Source organism: Ciona intestinalis, chromosome 6 (assembly GCF_000224145.3).
Source record: "Ciona intestinalis chromosome 6, KH, whole genome shotgun sequence".
NCBI classification, from domain to species: Eukaryota; Metazoa; Chordata; class Ascidiacea; order Phlebobranchia; family Cionidae; genus Ciona; species Ciona intestinalis.
The window spans coordinates 960,046-977,078 of NC_020171.2; the positions used below are offsets into that span (position 1 = coordinate 960,046).

The following is a 17,033-nucleotide window of genomic DNA, read 5'->3' on the forward strand; positions in this document are numbered from 1 at the left end:
GTAGGAAAAGATGAACAGCGTTAGGAAATAGTATTTAACAATTAATAACAACAATATTTTACGCTCATGAGGATGCGGTTATATAATTATGTTAATATTATTTGTTTACTACCAAATGGGACGATAAAAGAGAAATAAAAACCTTCACATTCTTACCCCAAAAAGCAAAATGTGCCTAAATCGGAAAAATCTTAAACAATTGCGTTTTACGTTGTATATGCTGTTGCATGATACACCAACAGTTCGTTTGCGGGAGTATTAATTATTAAAGAGTCTTAGAAGCGGAAAAGCGATTCGCACAATGTAGTACATGTGTTATACGAATATTACATCGCCTCTGTGGCAATCGTGACGATACAGTGTTTAGAATGTACTTGCAAAATTTTCGCTAATACCTTTTATCTGATTTTTGCATGTTGTATGCTTACCGCTGGGATAAAGCTTTTATTCACCGTCGAGTTATAACATGGATGCTTTCTTACACACTAGACACACATGGAGTATTATTAGGCAACAAATGTAATATATACCGCAGCGTGTAAGTAATTCTGGCATACTGCCAAAATTAATAAGCGCAAATGTATATAATATGCGTGTAGTGCATGAAACAATGTGACACAGTTCACGGTATTTCTCTCTAATGGTCTATACAGTAAAGGAATGGCCTGAAATATTATAAGTATTAAAGCGCAGATAAAGCTATAAATGTAACTATAGCTTAAAACTTTTTGTAACTTCATGAATTCGGGAAATGTACTTATATTGGCAACCACGCTTTTATTTAACACCTTTACCAAAGTTTTTACCCCTAAAGAAGTTTTAACGACTGTCGTTTGACTGCTAATTCCCTTCTCTTCGCTGTTTTATTTAATTTAATTTTAATCTAGTTTTCGTTACTAGATTTAAGGAGATAAATACAGTTTATGTTATGTTCTTTGTCTTGTTATGGCAAAATGTTTTTATCTAATCTGTATTTCAGAAGATACAGACTGTATAGATTTCACAAAAAAAAAACAATAAAATGTACAGACAGTTTTCAATCGTTCTAATATTGTTGGCAAATTCTATAATTTTGGACGCGTGTTTTTTCCGGGACTGCTCTAACATGGATTGGTACCGCAAGAGGGGGCAAGAGATCACGGACCCAAGAAAACAACTTTTTCAGGAATTGCCAGAATTTTTGGATAACAGACCATTTCAGGTTTAATTTTTTTATTTTTCTATAAATTGTAATTTAAAAACTGATGTTATTTATCCCCGCGTGGTGCGGGGGGGGGGCGGCAATGACAGTTGTTATAACACGCGGGCACAATATTTCACACACTTCGTAGCCTACACAGATTTATAATGGTGGCAGCATCGGGCCTCGAACCTTGTACCAATTAGACTACACTCCAAGCGACACGAATAAAGTTGATAAAATACTGTTTTACAAATAGGATGAGTACCGTTAAAATTTAATATCCATATTGCCTAATCGTGTTTTTAGCATTTAACAGCTATTTAAGCGTCATGAGGATACGGGTATAAAGTTCTGTAAGCATCCTTTGTTTACTACTAAGAGAAAAAAGAATGAAAACACCTATCCCAACCTACTATATAGTATAGGTTAGGGGAAAACGGGACACCTTTAGCACATAATATCTAAATATCTTGATCGGTTTTTTTAACAATTAACAACGGTTTATTGGATTCGTGAGGATACGGTTTAATAATTTTTTGAATGTTCTTTGTTTACTACCAAATGGGACGAGAAAATGGAATGAAAAGGTGTCCCATCTTCTCCCACCCTACTGTACATTGAAACAGTTTTTAATAAAACCAATCCTACAAGGAGTGTATAAGCTCATATAACCTATATATGTCTCAAAGGTGTACGAATATAGAAAACCACTATATAGCTTATATAAGTGCAAACAAATTTATTTATAAAGTAATGAATTATTAATTTTCCTAATATCAACAAGCGTATAGGGTTACCTAGACGCGAATTTAACATGACCTATGCTTTCATTTTATTTTATCGTCCCATTCGGTAATAATCAAAGAATGTTTACATAATTATATTACCGTATCTTGACGGCTCTAAAAAATCGATGATAATTTTTAATAAAAACACGATATGAAAATATGAGAGATTATGAGCTTACGGTATCCATCATATACTCAACAACACTATATATGCATAAATATATATGATTTTTTTAGCATTCAAAATATCAAATACTAATGTCTTCGCAGTGCAATAAAGACGAAAGCAACACCGGTAACGAATGCAAGTTTAGCGGGCAGAAAATATGCTGCCAAGAAACCGACGATGGTCAAGTCATATGTGCAGTTTCAGCAACTGAATTACAACACCGGTTTTTAAGCAGTGGTGTCTTACAACAAGTGCAAAGGATTCTGCATGAATTTGTTGAGATTAGTAGCAGAGGAGCGCCACAAAAACGGAGATATTGTATCAAAGTTGGCGTGTGCTGTTCTTGGGGTAGGTTTTTAATGTTTAATGAATAAATGTAACTTATTGGTCTTCGTGTGGCGAAGGGGGGGCAAAAAATAAAACACGAGTGTTCTCTTTCCCATATACCTCGTGAAATTATATGAATGAATGTAACCTATTTATTCATAGTCGTGGCGAAGCAACAAAAGTCGGTGTTTAGTTTTACAGCGTCGAGCCGCGAACGTGTTAAATTTGGGCTAGACGCAGACGCGCTAACCACTTTTTTACGACGCTAAACGATTTTGGTCTTAACCTAAACTTTATATTTAACGGTATAAATTAACGCAAAGCATTTAAAATCGAATGTTTAACGCTGTAGAATGCGATATCATATTCATACAAAATGCGAAGAGACAGCCAACACGAACAAGGTATATAGTTAATTGCTATAAAACAAAACACACAAGTTCTGTTCAGGCCTATAAAAAAAACGTTTTTTCCAAAACATACGCGCTGAAATGTATGCTCATAAATATGGTGGCTCGCTTCGAAACTTTTCCAAACCCAAACGATTCTGATGTAATCAAGACGATACTTGCTGTGTACTATAGTCTGATGGCAACCGTAACGACAAAACGCTACCTATACAACATTACATACGCTTCGAAATATAGGTTTAATTATACCGCGGCAGTTTCGCATAAGCGCTACATAGTAATCCTGAATCAACCACTCTGTCAGCAGACTTAAAGTACAGGCATATACCAAGGAAGTTACATAAATCCGAACGTAGTGCGTAACAGATTACATAAGTAATAAAATAATATACAGCACGTGTATATTATTAAACCTACAATTCAGACTTACTTTTATATAGTGATCAGCAAAAGCAAATTTCCAAAAGATATCTAATACTGTACTGTACATTTATATAACCATCTTACTCAGCTATACTATAAACAACCTAAACACATTCTGCTAGAATGACTTGTCCGACTGTGCGGAAGGGACGCAGCTGAAACGTGTTCGCTGATTAAAATTGTGCCCCACAGAAAATCAAAAGCGCCTGAGACGAATTAGGCTGATAAATTGTAAAGCCTTGTTACAGTAGACGCAATTGGTTGAATGCAACTATAGTCTTATTATTCTCGCGCGGCGGGCAACGACAGTCGCTATAACACGGGTTTCTGTTTCATACACTTTGTACCCGCTTACGAGTTATCACTTATGTCATTTAAAAGTTAAAAATAAAATTAAAGTATTTTATTTTTTAGATCGATGCCGGCCTCAAGTTAGCTGCAGTTACAAAGATCAAGACATTCCATCACACAAAGAAGTTTTTCAAGATCAAACTGCACTTGTAAACAGAATTTCGCATCTCTTACAAGACATGTATTAATACATTGTATAACACACGACGACTAATGTACTTACCGTATTTTCCAATTCGACTGTCTTTTGAAAATGGTAGTGAAATTTTCAGTCGTTTTAAGTGTAACGTTGTGTGAATAAATGTTTCCTAAATGGCAGAATCTGACCCTCATCTAATGCTCGTAAAGTTGAACGATTCTCGTAACAAATTTTAACAGTCAGGATCAAGGGCTAAGAAATTCGTAACAGACAAAAATCAACTTTAGTACAGTCTATTCTTAGATAAATATTTCACTTTATTAATATAATTTTTAATTCCTGAAATGGCAGAATTTGTTTTATTTCGGCGAATGATTTCGGCAAATTACATTGGAACGCTGGAATACGAATATGCAAATTTAGCAGGTTTAGATATAGAGTATTATAAGTACGCAGCTATAAACGTCGGTAAAATATGCTACTGTGCAAAATCAAGCAAAAAAAACGAAATTAAGTTAAGCAAAAATATACAGTATTGTGGGGTGAGATGGTTTGATAAAAAAGAATAAAATATAGACCATCCTACCCTCAATAAACACAACACAAAATTACGAGCACAATTTTTTAAAAAAGTTTCTGAACTAATAGAACAGTATTTCTTAACCTAAACTTGAATATTTCAGATGTTTAACTCAGCTAGTTTACAAATTAAACACATATTGTGGTAAATAAAGACATAAGCTAACGAAACTTAATATTTACAATTAATATTAATAACATCAAATTAAGATGTTATAAAATAAATGGTTTAAATATAAAACAAAATGTGTGCTGCGTTTTTACATGTGCAAAAAAGTTACAGCTAAAGTGCTACAGATTCGGATATACAGTAATTACTGGACAATAGTAATAATATATAGTAGGTTGGGGTAAGATGGTCCATGTTTTCATTCTCTTTTATTGCCCCATTTGGTTGTAAACAAAGAATTTTGGAGTGAATTATAAAACCGTATCCGTACGACTGTAAAGAGCGTTGGTAATTGTTAAGACACGATTAAGAAATATGGGATATTATGTTCTAACGGTATCCATCTTACCCCACAGTACTATACAAAGCACTCAAGCTCTATAAAATGTACTATAATAGTGATCAGCTATTGCAACAATAATAAGCATTACATTACAGTACTATATAATAACATTTTTTTGTTACAAACCGATTTTACAATTTAAAAATAAAAAAAATGGTTTTTAAACAAAAGAATTTTCAAGACGTTTTATGGTTTTAGAAAATTAATGATTTTAACACATATTGGAAACGGAGTACAAAATTTCTGTGTAAAAATGGTAAATGTTCATAAAAATTGTATCTTTTGGAGTTTATGTCGCTGGTTTAATGTTTCGTAATGTAATTGTCCCTTCTGACCAGGAACCGAAATTATCGAACATTTTTTGCCACAGTTGAATTTCTTCTGTGGTTGAATCCATCCAATGGACATTATCACCAAAACTTTGGCCTGTACATGTTTAAAGTATTTTAATATGTAATATGAGGATACACATTATATTTTTAAATAATAATAAAATCATATGCAAATAAATGCAATATACAACAAAACAGATGTGTAATATAATAAAAATAATATTGGAGAATGTAAAAACACAAACTGTAATATAAAGGACAAGAAATGTAAAATTGTAGTATTTTGTAGCAAAATGCATTGAAGAATAAATAAAACTGTATAAATTTCAATGAAAATGCAAATAAATTTATTAAAAAGGTAAACATATAAGTTCTAATGTATATATTAGTAACATACCAAATAAATCTTTACATACCTGTACCAGTACTCAGTCTAACCGCTCCTAAAAGTTTATTGGGACCAATCAAGCCTTCCTTCCATACTGTGATTTCAACACAACGTTGGGATAATTCATCAGAAGCTACTTTGGTGTAAACAAACTGGTGGTCAAACTGTACATTGGAGGAACTTTGTAACAGCGGCGTTTTCTGTTTGGTTGCTCTGGCTTTATCCGGCAAAAAGTATCTAAAAAAGTATATTTTTATTAAAAATAAAACAGTAAATATTAATTTTTAAATGTTTTTTTTATATTTTCTAACAAAAAAACAACAAGAAAATATGTAGCGTACCATTACAAAAAAGTTTTTTTATAAGAAATAAAAGACTAAATAAATGATTTTTAAAGATTTTTCAATTAAATTACAATATAAAAACAACAAAATTATACTGCACAAAGTAACATTTAATTCTAAAACAAATAGTTTTACAGGATATATCTGATCTTTTTAGCATATGGAACTTACCCTTTAACAAAAATATTTGATTTATCAGCAGCGGTGGGTAGACTACGAACACCTTGTACAACTATCTCCAACTGACCAAATTTTTCCCTGCCCTAAAAAAACAGAGGAACTATAGTTTTATCAAATGTCACCTATTTTTGTTATGGGGCATATGTTATAACACGAGTGTTCTGTTTCATACACCTCGTGCCCGATTACAAGTTACCACAATTATAACTTTTTGGGTGATTGTTATTTCTGTGTGGCTGACAATTTGGACAACCCACTAGTGACCACTGGGTTGAAGCAGACATTGTTAAGTGTCTTGCTCAAGGACACATACACCCACAATGGTATCAGGTCAGTATCTTTTTAGTATATTGAGAAAACGCATTTTCCTCTATTGCTTGAGTACATACAATATGCAACTGGGGTAAAAGCAAAGATACAATTTAAAATCAATTTTGTTGCATAGGTACCTGTATATAACGTAATGCTATGCTCATGTCTCCATTGTATGTGTTGGAATGAAAGTCTGTGAATGCCACCTGTATAAATGGTAACAAAAGTTTTATTATGTTGTATATGAGATATAGGTTGTATTTAAACACCTCATGCTTACTGTTATGTTATAACATGGGTGTCTTCTTATACGCCAGACACACATGTTGTATTCATACACCTTATTCTCACTGTCGAGTTATAAAATGGGTGTCTTCTTATACACCAGATACACATAGTATATTCATACACATTGTGCTCACTGTCAGGTCAAAACAAAACTCAGTTTAAAACTAAACGTACTTTTGGTTGTAACACATAGACATCTGATTGTCGTGGGTCAGAAAAATCGACAAAATTCAACTCGAGATTAACTTCTCCAAGAAATACATTCACTCCAACTTTGTCATGCCATACAGCTACGTTTAATGTACGTGTTGACAGTTCAGACTCCGGAATAATGTATCTGAATATATAATGTTAATGTATAACCCCCATAACTCTTGCTCCCAACCTTGTGGTACATTATGGGTTGTCTAAATTGTAAGCCATACACTAGAAAAAATTGACAACTAATTATCACCCATAAAGTTACATACATGGTGACTCGTAAACTTGCACAAGCGTATGAAACAAAACACCTGTGTAATATCGACTGTCATTGCCCTGCCACAAGAGAATAAATAAATAAAATTTGATATATATAGCTGTTATAGCGAAATACTTGGAAAAATGGTATAAATAAGCTAAAATCTGTATAGACAAGTACAAATCATAGTTGTTAATATAAGACAAGTCTTTTATAAAGCTAACTATGTTTAGTAGAAAACTTACTTTAAAGTTTCGTTATAAACTGGATTAATTGTTTTCTTCTTTGCTTTGGTTTTTCGTTTACTTTGTTTGTCCGGGAGCAAATATGTCTTCACATAACTGTGGAACAACTCTGTTAGTAACATACTTTGGATAGACTAGTATTTTAATATCTATACACCTCATGCTCGCTGTCAAGTTATAACATGGGTGTCTTATTATGCACCAGACACACATTATGTATTCATACACCTCATGCTCCCTATAAAGTTAACATGTGTTGAAATATTTATCCCGTTTTAAAACCTCACTAATTTCCAACAAAACAAATTTTCCAAAAATAAACAAACAGCAAACTAACAAATTACTTAAAGATTTTAAAACCATGCCAAATTTCAAAATAAATTATCAGTAAACTTTTTGACTTACGGATTGCTTAGCTTTTTGTCATCAACAGCAGCCAAGTCACTACAGCCTACTATATTAATATTTAGTGATCCTGTTTTGTGCGAATATTTCATTCCAAACTCAACACTACCAGTAACATCTATTGATTGAGCAAAAGCACTTGTTCCACTGTACACACTCCATGTGCTGCCCAAACTTTCACGACTTTTCTGTGAAAATTGATATTTTGTAAGTTATAACATGGGTGTATATACTATATATTGAATATAGAATACCAATATCTCTTATGCTTACTGTCAAGTTATAACATTGGCGTCTTCTTATACACGAGACACACATGATCTATCCATACAGCTCATGCTTATTGTCAAGTTATAACATGGGTGTCATCTTTTATACCAGAAACACATAGCGTATTCATACACCTCATGGTCATTGTCAAGCTGAATAATCATAAATATAGCAAAATAGGTTTACCGATAACTTTGAAACGCTGGTCAGATTTTTTAAACTTCCTCCCAATGAAGTTTTTTTCTTTTTTAAACTTCCTGCAAAAAAATTCAAACTTTAATAAAATTTATAAACCTTTAGCTTAAAAATATCAGATTTTGTAGACACATTTTACTTTATCACTGTGCTATTAATTTATGTGTTTAATGAATAATTAATAAGTTTACACTTGTTTGTAAAAGTCCAGAACTTATGTTAAACAAAAAATACAATTTATATTAACAAAAATACACAATTTTAAATATAATCTTGAAAAACATTATATTTAAACAGTTAATACATTAGTCGTTTTTGCCAGGCCATGTCAGAAACATGGCTACCCTTACTGTAACTTACAAAAAGTTAAAATATAGAAAAATGCAAATTACAGAAATATCTTACCTCAACTTTAAGCCATTTAAAGCAGCATGCAAATTAGAGTCAATTAGTGAATGCAAGTATATGCAGATATAAAGTGCTAGCATGCATAATTTGCGTAGATTTGCCATCAACATGCAAAGTAGGAGAACTTAGATTTGAAAATACTTTGTTTTGTGCAATATGTGTTTGCTGTTCAAGCCTACCATGCACAAGCAAAAGAATTAGGTGATAAAACAGGGGTGTTATTGTTAAATACTGGTTAGAAGTAAAAAAAAAACATTGTGTTTTTTATATTCTAATAAAACACATAACACACAACAGATAAAAAAAAATGTGCAAAACTAAAGCACGAACACAAAAACTATCACAATCCATTCATCAATCTCTTTAAATTAACCACATAAACCAAAAAGGATTATTTATAAATATAAAAATACTAACATTTTTACAAATTTTTGTACAAAATATTTGAGTATAGTTGAACATGTGCATATGTGTATAAAGTCAAAATGTAAGTTAGTTAAACTTTATTAATATTGCAACTGTTTTCTGCATACAACATAAGAGGCACACCTGAATTTTAAAACCATTAATATTAGTAAATAAAACATATTGCACTTTAAGCAACTTTTTAAAAGGCACAGAAACACAAAAAGACAAAAGATTTTGCCTGGAATGGTAAAGTGATTGTCAAATTTAAACATTACATGAAAAAATGATTGGCTATGCAAAGCATTGCACAAAATTGTAAAAATATGAATTAGAATAGCGATTCTCAAAGTGTTGTATAACTTTGGAAAAAGTGGAAACTGTTTAAAATAGTGACAAAAAAGTTTCTTTGGTATTCTATAGTGAAACGCACAAAACCTTTGTTTTATAAGTTGCTGGAACGTGTTACATACCTTGTTATATACCTTTTGTTTTATAACTTTATAATGAATTGTTAAATATAATAAAAGATTAAACTGCCACAACAAAACTTGGAAGATTTTGAGAAAACGAAAATTATTTTATCCTATTGCTGCTGGAAATCTTATTTGGCAAAATTGCAGTCACAGTTGGATTATGAGCTGTTTTAGACGAAAAACTAGTCTCATTTTCGGAATTTTCTGGTGCTTTTTCGTCGGAAATCAACAAGGCTTCTAGAATTGGCCGAAACTGGTCACATGACTCGTCATGCTTCACTGGGTTTGGTTTCAAGGCTTCTGATTGGTTAATTTGTTTTATAGTGACAAGTTTCATTTCATTTTCGGAAATCTCAGAATAAACGGGTGATTCAGCATCTTCAGGGTGACTCATCATTTTTAGGACTTTTTTTAGAACTGCATTTTCGTCTGAACTTTTTTCGAATTCTAGTGACAACTGCCGGCCAACGCAAGAGCACTCCGAGTGACGAAAAGTGTCAATTATTTCAAGAATTTCTTTGGTGCACTTTATTATTGGCAAATGTAGGTCTGTGTGTTATTTTAGATTACTAATCATGCATTTCATGCTAAATGGCAGGAAATTTTAATTACTTTCTAATGGTTTATTGGAAAAGTAAAAGAAATATGCTAATTTTTAAGATTGCTTTGTTTTTTACTTTTAAATATTGCACTGTAGCAAATTTTTAATACTATTGCAAAAGTTTTATCTTTTGTTAATTTTGTTATTTTTTAATTTGGTGGATATTTATCATACACTATACCGGTATGTTAGGCAGCATGCTGGCTACGGGTTACCTGTTTGATCTTTATCTACAGTTTTCAAAAACTGAACAGCACTCGATAATTCTTCCACCTTATCTGTTTAAAACGAAACAAAACGAATAAAATTTACAAAAATTTTAAAATCGGTGCAAACATTAATTAATTCTAAAGTGATTTAAAAAATTACCTGATCAAATTGCTTATGAAAAATTGAGAAAAATGGTGCTGTGTCAACAGATTTTAGCTAAGTTTTGCCAAAAAAAGTGCCAGAAGTTGTTAAAAAGCATGTTTACTAAATCTGTATATCCTGGCATATAAATATTGACTTTTCTAACTTTTATATTTCTGAAACAACATATTCTTTAATACATTTACAGTTAAACTGTCCATATTCTGCACTAAGACACTCACACAAAAGAAATATTTAAAAAACACAACAGTAGTTAAGATCAAAGAGAAAAATTTAATACAAAAGAAATCACTTTTTATACAATTTTTAGTTCCGATGTATAAGTTACAAAAATCAACCCAGAATTTTACATTCACTTTAAAATCAGGACCTTTGAGCAAAAAAACAAAAAAATCTCTTTTTCTTGGGTATATGCTGAGTGTCTTTAGCAGTGTTTCCAGATTTATTCTGCTTCTTGTTTGACCTTCTTCTTCACCACAACTTTCTTCTTTTTCGGCGCCACTGATTTCTCTTTATTTTCAGAATCACCTTCTGGCTTTTTGACCCTCCTTACGACTTTTTTCACTTTTCGGGGCTCCTTTGATCCCGAATCTGGGGCTTCCCCCTCCTCCCCAGACTTCGGTTCGCGCTTACGACGAGTACTTCCTTTTCGGCGAATGACACGCACGTGTTTGGTGGCAGTGGCAGGCTCTATAGTGATTGACACTTTAGATGAACAACTTTGAAAACAAGCCTTAACAAAACTCCCAAATTTTTTAGAGAAAGTAAAATTTATGGAAAAGCTTTTCTAAGAAAAACTTTTAAAAAAATGACCTTATGTTTTAAACGGAACCTAAAACTATATAAAATTAACATAGTTTAATTCTAAAATTTTAATAAAAATGGAAATTTAATTTATTTTTAACCTTCTGACTGATCAGTAGGTTCCACTGTTTCAGTTGTATCAGTGATCAGTATAGCGGGGGTGTTGTTGTATTGTGACGACTCCTGATTGTCATCGTCATCTAAGAATTTGGATCCCCATATGTTATGTTACAACTCCAAAAATTGAAATCAAATTTTTAATTTTTTTCCATAATATCTTTTTTTTACAAGCGATTTGAATTTTTATAACTTGTTTAACCAATTAGTTATAAATGAATTGAGTTATAAAAGAAACAAGTTTTTTTACTATTTTTAACTAAGAGTCAAGTTTTTAAGATCAACATAAGTAAATAATGAAAGAAATTTTAAGAAATTGAGATTTTGTGTTTATAATAAGTTTTAGTTGTTAGCAAAACTAAAAAGTCATTTTTGTTGTTGTTAGTTACAAAAATTAAAGGTTTTAAATAAAACGTTTAATAACCCCTCATTTTAAACTTAGGTAACCGCCATTTGATCAAAAAGAGTCAAATTTTTGGACCATTTCACAAATTTTGAATTGTTTTGTTTAATTTTTGAATTAGACATTTTTTTAAATCAGAAATAAATAAATTCAGTCAAGAAAGAAAGTTTTTAATATATGGTTGAAAGTAACTTATATTTGAGGTGATTAATTTTTGAACTTAAAGTCCATGCAAGTCACTTACAAGTAACATTCACTTCGGGGAGGTCATAATCTGGATTAAATGAACCATCTGAATGGTAACATGACTCTGAAATATAACCACGCAGTTTATTCTACCTAGCCCCTTACAAACAGATTTACCGAAATTTAGGGCTCATTTTTTGGGCTGGCAAAAGGTGAAAAGAAGAGTAAAAAATAGCCATGAAAAAAGGTAAAACTCTTAAAATGGGGGTTTATACGGTAAACTGTCACAATAAACCGAAGTTATATTGTGTAGTTGTAAAACGAGTAATTTGTTTTAAATTTGAACTTATAAACTGCCAAAACTGCTTTAAACTGACTTAAACTGGTTCTTAGGTCGCTGTGTTCGATAAAAAGTCAACTGATGCGATGGGGTTTGCTGCCTTTTTCTTTTCATAAAGAATGAGAAACATTCTCTTATATTAGAAATGAGAGATTGTAAGAAAAAGGCAGCACATTGTTATTGTTAAAATTAAAAATCCTAAAATCTGTTTTATAGAATGAAGTATTTAAACTACTTTAATTCAGAGTTTAGTTCGTAAAATGGGGTAATTTAGGGGTAAACTAGAGTTTCTTGACAGCAGTTGACTAGATACCCTTTGTAAAACAATTTTTTACTTTTCTGTTTCTGTGCTAGTCTCGTAAAATAAAGTCAGAAAATCATAAGATTTTTATTAGAACAAAGAAACTTTGTGAGACAAAATAATAACCACAGTATGACAGTAAGTGTAAACAAATTTAAAACGGAAATAAACATTAAAAAATGTGTAAAAAAAACGGTATAAAGCATTTTTTAATTGACATTTTTTAATTGAAAATGTTTCTTCAAATTATACCATGCACAAAATATGGTTAAAAAAACAAATAAACACCATGCAGATAGCCCAAAACATGGTAAATCTAATTAAAAATAGTAAAATGAAATACCTTGTGAATGACGTTTACCATTTGCGCTTTTTTCCGGCGATTTGTCTTTTTTTTCATCCTCAGAACTGGATTTTTCTTTTTTCTCATCATCTGAACCTTTTGCCTTTTTCTTAGATTCCTTTTCGTTATCAGAGTCTAAATGATTAAAAAATAAGACATTGTTAACACACTGTTACAAAAAAAAGTTAAAAAACAGTTTAAATGCCAAATAGGATATTTTTACCACTTTAAAAAAAAATTATTTATCATTTTACCTGAGCTTGAGCTTGAGCTTGAAGAGGAAGAAGAAGATTTTCTTTCTTTACCACTAGAGGCCTCTGTAGGCTCTATAGGATCAGTATTAGTGATTGTTATCAGGGGGGGGACTACCGCTGCTGGTTCTAATGGCTGGGCTGGAATTTAAAAGTTGGAAATTTCCGAAAATATTTATAAAAAAATGAATTTTAAAAGTATTGAAATTACCAATTTCCTCTGCTGGTTTTTCAATATCTGGTGTTTCTGGTCTTTGGGCCAGATCTGGTTCATTTTGGTAGGTTTCTGGTTCTACAGGCACCAATTCTGGTTCAATAAAACCAATTGCAGATGGTTGCTCATTAACAAATGATTCTTCTGGTGTTTTCTGGTAAAGACCATTTTCTGGTTCAACCATACTGGTGTAAGAATCTGGTTCAATCATAGCTTCAGCAGAAACCATTTCAGATTCTTGTTCAGCAATTTGAGAAGCTGGCATTAGCTCAAATACAGATGGTGGTGTACTGGTTGCTAATGGTTCAACAACTGGTTCATTTTGGACAACTTCTGGTGTATAATCTGGAAAAATATACTACTTTTTTTATCTCAAACTTTCGGTTAAATAAAATAAAACTGAAGCTGTATTCGTAAATGACCTAATTTACTAAGCTAGAAAAAAAAAGGATAAAATTAAACATATCCATACAAGTTTAAAGCTAAGAACTATAATTGTATACAGTATTAATGCAATACAAGTTTCATGTATATGGTCTCACCTGTTTCAAAAGCTACAGCATTTTCAACATTTTTTGTGTCTTGTTCAATTTCCACTGGTACATTAACCACCTGTGTTATAAAATATATATCAGATATATTAGAAATGCATTGTGTATGCATACAGCTCATGCTTAGTGCTGAGTTACAACATTGGTATCTTTTTATACATACACCCCATTATGGCAGTCAAGTTATAACATGAATATCTTCTTATACACCGGACACACATGGTGTATTTAAACACCTCATGCTCACTGTTAAGTTATAACACGGGTGTCTTCTTATACACCAGACACACATGGTGTATTCATACACCTCATGCTCACTGTTAAGTTACAACATGGATATCTTCTTATACACCGGACACACATGGTGCATTTAAACACCTCATGCTCACTGTTAAGTTATAACCCATGCTCACAAACAGAAATAATTCACCTCTTCTTGAGGAAGATGGTCATTCTCAACATCCTTGTTCACTCTCTTCCTACGTGAGCTTCCCATCCTCTTTATCTTCCTCCCATGTGTTGGCTCCTCCAAGGACTCCTGAGGATCCTCAGGAAGAACAGGAGTCTCCACTAGGGGGGGTGTGGGCGTATCAAATGGGACTGCACCGAAGGATTTTGGTTCTGAAAAAAATTGGGTATTTTGGAAAAGAAATGATGTTGGATACGTACTTATTGATTTGGTAACTATATTGCACCATTTTGTTTCTGAAATAAAATAAAATATGTAATACAGTGGAATCAAGATTGTATGAGACAAATATTTCGCATAATAAAACATGATGTTTTGTTACACATTTCCTACTCCTCTTAGAGTATAAAAACAGTATATTTGCATATTGTTTTCAAATCTACATGGACATGGTCCTACAGGCCATCCATGGGTCCTAAACTTTAGATCAGAGTTGGTCCATACTGTATAATAATGTGTACAGTTGGCACATATTACATTGTCAGATATAACATATAGTTTGTCGACTTCTTACCATCTGGGTATACAGTGAATGTATCTGAAGTAACAGGGGTTTCAAAATGGTCAGAACTTTTCATAATCTCATTCGTATGTTCTTCAGTGTGGGTTGGAGTAACCTCACAATAAACATCAGTGGTGTTGTGTTCTGCTTCAACAGATACGGGTTGATCTGTAAAAAATGAATAAAAAATATTATTTATTTTATAGGTATATATGGTTGCTGCCAGGTGTATTATAAGGGTGAAATAGATCTTTTTATTTTTGAAAGTGAAATAAACTAAAAAAACCTATGTAAGAAGATCTCTTTTACACTTTTTTTTAAAGATGTTACCAACTACTAACTAATGAGTTATTAAGATAGAATTAAAACTATATCTTTCTGACACTAACTAAAAACCAGACATTTCATAATAATTATTTTTGAACATATGTCCCCTTTAAGCGCAAAACAGGCATTTTTTAAAATGACTGTTTTTATGAATTAATACTAATAATACATTTACCTAACAAAATTTCAGAGCACAATAATACAACTAATAAAACAGCTTGCATACTAACATTTATTTTCTAATGCATGATTTCTAAACAATTACTACTACAGCTGTATCTAAAGACTACTACACTAAAAAGAGCACCACAAAAGAAAAAGGTTTATTTTCAAAGGATTAGTAGAACGAAGAGAATAGAATAAAATATACAATGTGTTATGTACAACAAAAATTAGAAGAAAAGTTACATGAAAATAAACAGAACAGTTACATCAAGTTAAAAAAAACAAACGTAAAAGATTAGAAAGTGTTGAGAAAAAGAAATAGGATATTATTACATAAAAAGAAACAACCACACATTAAATACCATGCAATACTTACTTTTTAAATCGCCAGAATCTGTGTCCAGTATAGTGGTTTCAGCAAATGGTTCGTTAGGAATAGTTTCAAATGAAATATCATCTAAATTTTTCCAAACATCTTTTAATGGTGGTCTTTGTTTTACAACAACTTTTTTCATCTTTCTTACACTGGGTTTCATCTTTTTAATGACTTTAACTGACTTTCTGCTTGATGGTGTTTCAACTGATTCGTCAGGAATGGTTTGTTTATCAACTGGTATACCATGAACATTTTGTTCAACAACTGGTTCATCAGGAATAGTTTGTTCAACAACCGGTTCATCAGGAACGGTTTGTTCAACAACTGGTTTATCAGGAATGGTTTGTTCAATAACTGATTCATCAGGAATGGATTGTTCAACAACTGGTTCACCAGGAATGGTTTGTTCAACAACTGGTTCATCAGGAATGGTTTGTTCAACAACTGGTTCATCAGGAATGGTTTGTTCAACAACTGGTTCATCAGGAATGGTGTGTTCAACAACTGGTTCACCAGGAATGGTTTGTTCAACAACTGATTCAACAGGAATGGTTTGTTCAACAACTGGTTCAACAGGAATGGTTTGTTCAACAACTGATTCAACAGGAATGGTTTGTTTAACAACTGGTTCATCGGGAATGGTTTGTTCAACAACTGATTCAACAGGAATGGTTTGTTCAACAACTGGTTCACCAGGAATAGTTTCCAATGATATATCATTTGTATTATTCTCATCTTTTATTTGTGGTCTTTTTACGACAACTTTTTTCTTCTTTCTTACACTGGGTTTCATCTTTTTAATGACTTTAACTGACTTTCTGCTTGATGGTGTTTCAACTGATTCGTCAGGAATGGTTTGTTTATCAACTGGTATACCATGAACATTTTGTTCAACAACTGGTTCATCAGGAATAGTTTGTTCAACAACCGGTTCATCAGGAACGGTTTGTTCAACAACTGGTTTATCAGGAATGGTTTGTTCAATAACTGATTCATCAGGAATGGATTGTTCAACAACTGGTTCATCAGAAATGGTTTGTTCAACAACTGGTTCATCAGGAATGGTTTGTTCAACAACTGGTTCATCAGGAATGGTTTGTTCAACAACTGGTTCATCGGGAA

At 32.1% G+C, this 17,033-nt stretch overlaps 3 protein-coding genes across 4 annotated transcripts in view; 1 reads left to right on the plus strand and 2 right to left on the minus strand.

Annotated features, from left to right (window-relative positions):
- Positions 1-1,007: 1,007 nt before the first annotated feature.
- On the plus strand, positions 1,008-3,972 carry ci-vp (vasopressin/oxytocin-related peptide). The gene is made up of 3 exons (NM_001135841.1): positions 1,008-1,201; positions 2,242-2,488; positions 3,715-3,972. The coding sequence occupies exons 1-3, from the start codon at positions 1,022-1,024 to the stop codon at positions 3,837-3,839; spliced, it is 552 nt and encodes a 183-aa protein (NP_001129313.1). The 5' UTR covers positions 1,008-1,021; the 3' UTR covers positions 3,840-3,972.
- A 158-nt stretch (positions 3,973-4,130) lies between these two features.
- Positions 4,131-17,033, minus strand: part of LOC100182830 (synaptotagmin-like protein 4) — a 16,190-nt gene continuing 3,287 nt past the window's right edge. Inside the window, exons 1-16 of one of the 2 annotated variants that reach the window (XM_009860528.3) lie at positions 15,912-16,139; positions 15,056-15,211; positions 14,503-14,693; positions 14,064-14,133; positions 13,519-13,866; positions 13,311-13,448; positions 13,057-13,191; positions 10,406-10,468; positions 8,292-8,362; positions 7,836-8,023; positions 7,431-7,526; positions 6,900-7,062; positions 6,575-6,643; positions 6,117-6,208; positions 5,630-5,838; positions 4,131-5,307 (exon numbers count right to left, since the gene is read on the minus strand). In XM_009860528.3, coding sequence (XP_009858830.2) covers positions 5,171-5,307; positions 5,630-5,838; positions 6,117-6,208; positions 6,575-6,643; positions 6,900-7,062; positions 7,431-7,526; positions 7,836-8,023; positions 8,292-8,362; positions 10,406-10,468; positions 13,057-13,191; positions 13,311-13,448; positions 13,519-13,866; positions 14,064-14,133; positions 14,503-14,693; positions 15,056-15,211; positions 15,912-16,071 — 2,286 coding nt within the window. In that variant the 5' untranslated portion in view covers positions 16,072-16,139 and the 3' untranslated portion in view covers positions 4,131-5,170. Of the gene's footprint in view, positions 5,308-5,629; positions 5,839-6,116; positions 6,209-6,574; positions 6,644-6,899; positions 7,063-7,430; positions 7,527-7,835; positions 8,024-8,291; positions 8,363-10,405; positions 10,469-13,056; positions 13,192-13,310; positions 13,449-13,518; positions 13,867-14,063; positions 14,134-14,502; positions 14,694-15,055; positions 15,212-15,911; positions 16,140-17,033 lie in introns of those variants that run through there. The other variant, XM_026834781.1, reaches the window with a different exon arrangement.
- The window catches only part of LOC108949540 (titin-like), a 1,468-nt gene continuing 519 nt past the window's right edge, over positions 16,085-17,033 (minus strand). The window contains exons 3-4 of the mRNA XM_026834854.1: positions 16,155-17,018; positions 16,085-16,092 (exon numbers count right to left, since the gene is read on the minus strand). Coding sequence (XP_026690655.1) covers positions 16,085-16,092; positions 16,155-17,018 — 872 coding nt within the window. The remainder of the gene's footprint in view (positions 16,093-16,154; positions 17,019-17,033) is intronic.

What these genes read in the sequence shown, in the direction of transcription:
- ci-vp (NM_001135841.1), top strand. Translation starts at nt 1,022, where the DNA reads ATGTACAGACAGTTTTCAATCGTTCTAATATTGTTGGCAAATTCTATA. An exon ending in TGGATAACAGACCATTTCAG is followed by an intron (nt 1,202 to 2,241) that starts GTTTAATTTTTT and finishes ATGTCTTCGCAG; the next exon opens with TGCAATAAAGACGAAAGCAA. An exon ending in TGGCGTGTGCTGTTCTTGGG is followed by an intron (nt 2,489 to 3,714) that starts GTAGGTTTTTAA and finishes TTTATTTTTTAG; the next exon opens with ATCGATGCCGGCCTCAAGTT.